The sequence below is a fragment of the Gossypium arboreum genome, chromosome 5, assembly GCF_025698485.1.
Source record: "Gossypium arboreum isolate Shixiya-1 chromosome 5, ASM2569848v2, whole genome shotgun sequence".
In the NCBI taxonomy this organism is placed as follows: domain Eukaryota; kingdom Viridiplantae; phylum Streptophyta; class Magnoliopsida; order Malvales; family Malvaceae; genus Gossypium; species Gossypium arboreum.
In genome coordinates, this window is record NC_069074.1 from 33113414 (window position 1) to 33119936 (window position 6523).

Below are 6523 nucleotides of genomic sequence, written 5' to 3' on the forward strand. Positions count from 1 at the left end.
AATCCCCATTTTATTTATGGAAAAAAACAAATTCTAATATTCAAATTCACTATTTATATAGTTGTAATTTAATCTATATTTTTAAGGGTAAACTATACCATTAGTTATTAAACTATAGGTAAGTTTTGTTTTGGTCATTTAACTAAAAAAGTTACAATTTGGTTAGTGAACTATTTGCAAGTTTTAATTTAAATCACTGAACTATTTAAAAGTTTTTCTTTAAATTATTGGATTGTTAAGTTTTTATTAAAGTTTTGCTAGTGAGCTCCAAGCTACGTTTTGGCGATGAGTACAGTGGATTAGTACCCATCAACTAGTAGAATAACTTACCTTAAATTCAAATCGATTTGACATTCAATGTCGAATATCGAAGAAAAAAAACTGTTTGAATTTTGATTCATATATTCGTGAATTCCAAAACTATTTCACGAAGAAAAGAAAAAACTAAACTATAGAAAAGAAGGGAAAAGAGAGCTTTCGAGTAGTGCATGTAGTGCAAACAGAAAACGCCGTATAACATCGATTTTAATAATCTAATAACTCAAATAAAAATTATTTAATAATTCAGTAACCAAATTATAATTTTTTAGTTAAGTGATCGAAACAAAAATTTATTCATAATTTAATGACTTGGAAAAAGAAATAAATGAAATTAAAACAACATTTTAAAGAAAAAGTTGGAATAGGTATTTGAATATAAATAGAGTTGTTTCAATGTTGGGAAACAGTAGCCAGTACAGTTCAAAGGTCAAAAACTGAATCAATCAGTCAGAATCTAGTTCGAATAGATTAAAAGTTTGATCTTATATATTATTCTTAACTAATGACATTTAATTTATGGTGAGAAATTCTCACTTTACAAAAAAATTATATTATTTTAGGAATATTTTTATTGTTTTACATTTTTCATATAAAAAATAAAAGATACACATAATAAAAATTTAATCATACCGCTTTAATATACAACAATTATACTTTACCATTAAAACAAATCACCGTTTATTATTTATATATTTAATAAATCTAAAAAATACATATGAACATACTATTTCTACCAAAAATACATTTGATTTTATATATTCTTTTTTATAAATTTGTTACCTAATATGCCATAATCTAGTGGAATAAATACAAGTAAGTCAAACATATATTTAATTATTAATTATTTTTATAATTTATTCTATGTTAAATATGTGCGAAACATTACAAAAATAAAAGAAATTATTAAATGGATAGTAGATTGTATTATGTAGGTTGTATTAAATATATATATATATTTATTTTAAATAAAATGAACTTGTTTAAAAGTACTTAGTTGGTATTTGAATTTTTTTTACTTAGTTGGTACTTGAACTTCTATTTTGCCACTTAAGTTGGTACCTCCACACTAATACTATTAGTTTGTGTTGATGTATCACTAATCATAAATCCGATGGTAACACATGACAACTTCTTAGAATGATATGAGATAGACATAAATTAAAAAAATAAAACCCTTAAAATATATAAATTAATTAAAAAGTATAGACATTTTTTCACATCAATAATGAACCTGGATATATATTTTGTCTAGATACATTTGAAGGCATTTGTCCATATTTATTCTAGATATATTTTTTAGTATTTTATATATATTTTATTATAAAATATCAATTTTTGTTATTATTATTTTTAAAAATAAAATATATAAAACGTCTAATATTTTGAAAATATATAAAAATTACAATATATGAATATATAAAAGAACTAAAATTTATTAAAAAATATAAATATATAAAGGAACTAAAATAACACATGGTTGTTCAAATGCATTTGAGTTTAGACAATCATCTATCTAGGTTCATTGTTGATATAAATTTTTTATTAAATTATAAATTTCAAAATTTCAAAAATGATAATAACGTTTTGATATTTTATAAAAATTAAAAATATAGAAATTTACTAAAAATACATCTAAAATGAATCTAAATAAATAGGTGTCTATATTCAGATGTATTTGGAGACTAGACAATCATTTGTTTAGGTTGATTCTTGATGTAAAAATATATATGCTTTTCTTTATTAATTTTTATATTTTAAAGAATTTTTAATTTATGTTTGTCTCATGTCATATTAAGAGGCTGTTATAAGCGAAAGTACAATTTAATAGTGTTAGTGCAGAAGTACCAATTTGAATGACGAAATACAAAATCAAATACAAACTAAGCATTGTTGGATAAGTTTAAGGGGCAAAGTGCATAGTACCCCTTTTAAGAAGGGTAACAAAATAGCGCAAGGTAAGGAACCTTGCTTGGAGCTTGGAAGGCGCGAAGTGGCTTTTGACTGCAACCCATTGATCGCCATTGTCATTTTGTATTATGGTTGCACCTCTGAAGATGAGTTATTGAGAGTTGCATTTCGTAGAGTTGTCTTATAGCTCCTAATATGGGACTAGGAGTGATACTCTTGAAGATGAGTTCATTTCATGCTTTCCATATTGACCATGGTGTGCAGGTGCATGTTGTATAGAAGTATCTCATGTCTGTTGAGTTAATTTCATTGTCTTGGAGCCATTGGAAGATCTAAGAAGGTAATGAGGAGAGATTGAAAGAATCAACATGCAGAGGGAGAGGGGGAGAAATCCAAACCATTCAACTCTAGCAAAGTCACATTGAATGAACATACTTTCCAAGGATTCTGCGTATTTGTGGCATATAGGACAGATGTTACCTGCACCAATGTTGCGTCGATGAACGTTTACTTTATTGGGGAGGCAATTGTTGCATATTTTCCACGGGAACATTAGAGCCAAAGATGTTCCCAAACTTTAGCACTAGAAATTGGAGAGGGGCCACTAGCAGATTGAAAGTTCCAAAGGAGTCTCCTTGCTTGTTTTATGCTAGAGTAAACATTTTTGACAATGAAGATGCTATTGTTGTTATCTAGTCTAGTACTTAAATGTTAGTATTATATACATATACTTTTCGAAAATGATTGATTTGTTGGAGTGGAAGTGTATTATTAACTCTTATCGAGTGTGGGTTTTTGTTATTTTTAAATAGTAAATTAAAATATATATTAAGTTTTTTTAAAGATATTATATAAAATATAAAAATAAAAATATTTGTTTATTTAAAAAGTTTTAGGATTTTATATAGTACAGATTTACAGTAATATTTATAGATTGTTTTTTAGAAATTTTTATAAAAATGAAATATAGAGAGCGGAAGAAAAGCAAATAAAAAAGGTGGAAAAGAACAGGGCATAGGACGTCATTCAAGTCACAACCATGCTTTGAAAGCAATGGCTCAAGCGCTTAGCCGCTTAAAAGGTGAGAGCAACAACGCAACATTATTTACATACAGGCAGAGGCAGATGGGGTAGGGGCCAAGCCCCCAACACCATCCTTTATCCCATCCAAAAATTCACTAGCCAGGTTTTTGATTAATAATAAATTTGGGTACCTTAAAAAAAAAACCAGACTTCTCAGCAGGTAAAATACTGCTTATTTTCACTTCAAGGGATTACAGGTCAAACCTTAAAAAGATGCATTAGACTTAACTCCAATGTATAAAGCTTCGAATCCGGTAGTCCTAATATTTTCTTCTGAAATTTTTTAAAATAGTTTTAAGGTTAGAGTTTTTATAAAATTGAAAAAGAAAATAGAATCATATCCTGGGTCAAAAAAGACAAAGTGGAAGGGCACTGCAACACGCGTCGTTTGATCAGTTTCTGGGCTTTCGTATATCTCATCATCTTCGTGTAATATTGTGACAAATGGAGACGATGCATTGGTCCTCAATCTACATATACTTTTTGTATTACAAATGTACAGGAGAGAGAAAGTTAAACATGAATTTAGTGATGAAAGAGTGATGCAAGTTGCGGTAGACTCGGATCCTGTCTCCCATCAAAATGGTCCAAACAAAGTCCTCTCCTACACCACCCACACCCCACATTTTGACTCTCTCTCTCTCTCTCTCTCTCTTTCTAAAAAAACCTAATGGAAATGGGTGATCAGTACGGCCTGCCTGATTTCCAGCGGCTTTTAACGAGGAGAACCCATTTTCCGGCATCCCTGCTGCCCCAACCTTCTGACTCGCCTTACCTTGCTCATCATAGGAACATGGCTCTATCACCACCTCCTTACCATGAACCACCCTACGTGTTGAGCAATGGGAATATTGCAATGCCTAGTGGTTTGCTTAGGTTTAACACTACTGGTGCCACTGATTTTACTGCTGCTGCTTCAGCTTCTGCTGCTGTTGGTGGTGGAGGATGGAGTTTGGGAAATATCGACGGCGGAAACAGCCGGTGGCCGAGGCAGGAGACTCTTACTCTTCTTGAGATCAGATCTAGACTTGATTCCAAGTTCAAAGAGGCTAACCAGAAAGGACCCTTATGGGATGAAGTGTCTAGGTATATAATATATTTACTATAATTGCACTAAACCCACTTCAGTCTTCTTCTTCATCTTTCACTTGGATTTCCATTTTTACATCATGTTTTTGTTTCAATTTCATGACATATGGTTAATCAAGAAACCCTATTTAGCCTACCCAACTGAAACCCACTTTGTCTTTCTTTTTATATGAAAAGTCACCCCAAGAGTTTTCTATATATAAAAAAAAAGATTTTAATTAAATTTCTGATTGATTGAAAGTAACAGAGCTGTGAGTTAACTCAGAGATCCAGATGTTTCTTTTACTTAAAAAAAAAAAAATCACCCATCTGTTCACAACTTCTTAAACTAAAGATTATCTTGTTTTGCTAAAATGGTTAATCCCTTGCATTCCTTTACTTCAATTTCAGCAACTTAAAATAATATTAATTAATTAATTGTAAGATATATATATATATATATATGGAAAGGAATGTTTTTGGAATATTTTAATCCTTAAGCTATTAGAGGAATGTTGGGATACATTTATTCTTCTTTTTGAGACAAAAGAAGATTATATCAAGGAAAATGTAGAGTTAGATTTTGTTTGAAGTTTTGGGGTTAGGTTTCTTCTTAGGGTTTGTATTCCACATATATAATAACTTATACAAATATTATTAATTAACTTTTTACTGTTGATATTTTATATTTCATCTTGGTTTAGAATAATGGCGGAGGAATATGGATACCAGAGAAGTGGGAAGAAATGTAGAGAGAAGTTTGAAAACCTTTATAAATACTATAAGAAGACCAAGGAAGGTAAAGCTGGTAGGCAAGATGGGAAGAATTACAGGTTTTTCAAACAGCTGGAAGCCATTTATGGTGAAACAAGCAACCCAAGTTCAGTCCCAGAAACTAACAACATTAGTACTGTTCCAAGCAACCTGCCGGAGAAATATCATGAATCCATGCAAGAACAGAAGATGAGCGAGAGCCTCGGTTTCTCCGACCCCGAATTCGAGGCTTCCTCGTCGGAAAAAATGAACGACGACGAATGCGAGCTTTCGGGTATTGCTTCCATGGTGAATCAAAAGGGTGTTAAGAAGGGTTGGAAAAGCAAGGTGAAGGACTTCGTGGACTCACAGATGAAGAGGTTGATCGATTCACAGGATGTTTGGATGGAGAGGATGTTGAAGGTGATTGAAGAGAAAGAAAAAGAAAGGGTTTTGAGAGAAGAGGAATGGAGGAGACAAGAGGCTGCTCGGTTCGATAAAGAACATGAACTCTGGGTTAAGGAAAGAGCTTGGATTGAAGCTCGGGATGCTTCTTTAATGGCGGCTTTGAAGACGTTAAGACCCTTGACGGCTAAAACCCAGAACGAGATCAACGCCAACAGATGGACCGAGCATGAAATCTTGGAACGGAGGTTGCAGGAAAATGGGTATTCGACGAGGCAAAGCACGTGGGAAGACATAGAAGCGAAAATGGTGAATTTGGGGTATGGTTATGAACATGAAGCAAACAATGCAGAGTGTTACAAGAAACGGAAAGAGGATTACTTGAGCAGCTAGACTCCATTGATGGTCAAGAGGAAAATAAGAGCGTTTACGGCGTGAAACAAAGGGTAAACCAGGCCGCCGCCGCCGCCATGGATTCATCATCATCATCAACATCAATTCGTTTCAGATATCAGCAGTAAACAGGTATGGATTGAAGATGATGAGAAAGGGAAAGAATCAGCAATTGTCTTCTCTTCTTAAATATTGTACTAGTAGTAATGTAGATGTAGGAGGTGATATTTGTATGGTGAATGCATGAGAATTATTTTGTGTTTAGAGTTTCACTTTACTCCATAATGTGAAACAATGGATTCATCTTTGTAAATTATAAACAATGGATCCATACTGAGTTATCAACATTGATTTATTTTCCTTCAAGCTTGCCCTACTCTATTTGTTCCTTCAATTACCTTCAATTCATCTCATGTTTTGATCTTCAATTTAAATTTTATTTGCTTTTCTAAATTTTGAGAAGAAAATTGTAGATTATATATTTAAAATGTATAAAATTTCCAAAAACTTGTACAAATCCATAAGTTTAAAAATAATAATAAATATTACATTACATCTTACTATATTTTAAAATCCAAATTATCCATTGATT

At 31.5% G+C, this 6523-nt stretch overlaps 1 protein-coding gene across 1 annotated transcript; it reads left to right on the plus strand.

Moving 5' to 3' along the window:
• Positions 1–3796: 3796 nt before the first annotated feature.
• On the plus strand, positions 3797–6297 carry LOC108452354 (trihelix transcription factor PTL-like). The gene is made up of 2 exons (XM_017750131.2): positions 3797–4398; positions 5085–6297. The coding sequence occupies exons 1-2, from the start codon at positions 3983–3985 to the stop codon at positions 5929–5931; spliced, it is 1263 nt and encodes a 420-aa protein (XP_017605620.1). The 5' UTR covers positions 3797–3982; the 3' UTR covers positions 5932–6297.
• Positions 6298–6523: the final 226 nt, after the last annotated feature.

What these genes read in the sequence shown, in the direction of transcription:
- LOC108452354 (XM_017750131.2), top strand. Translation starts at nt 3,983, where the DNA reads ATGGAAATGGGTGATCAGTACGGCCTGCCTGATTTCCAGCGGCTTTTA. An exon ending in TTATGGGATGAAGTGTCTAG is followed by an intron (nt 4,399 to 5,084) that starts GTATATAATATA and finishes ATCTTGGTTTAG; the next exon opens with AATAATGGCGGAGGAATATG.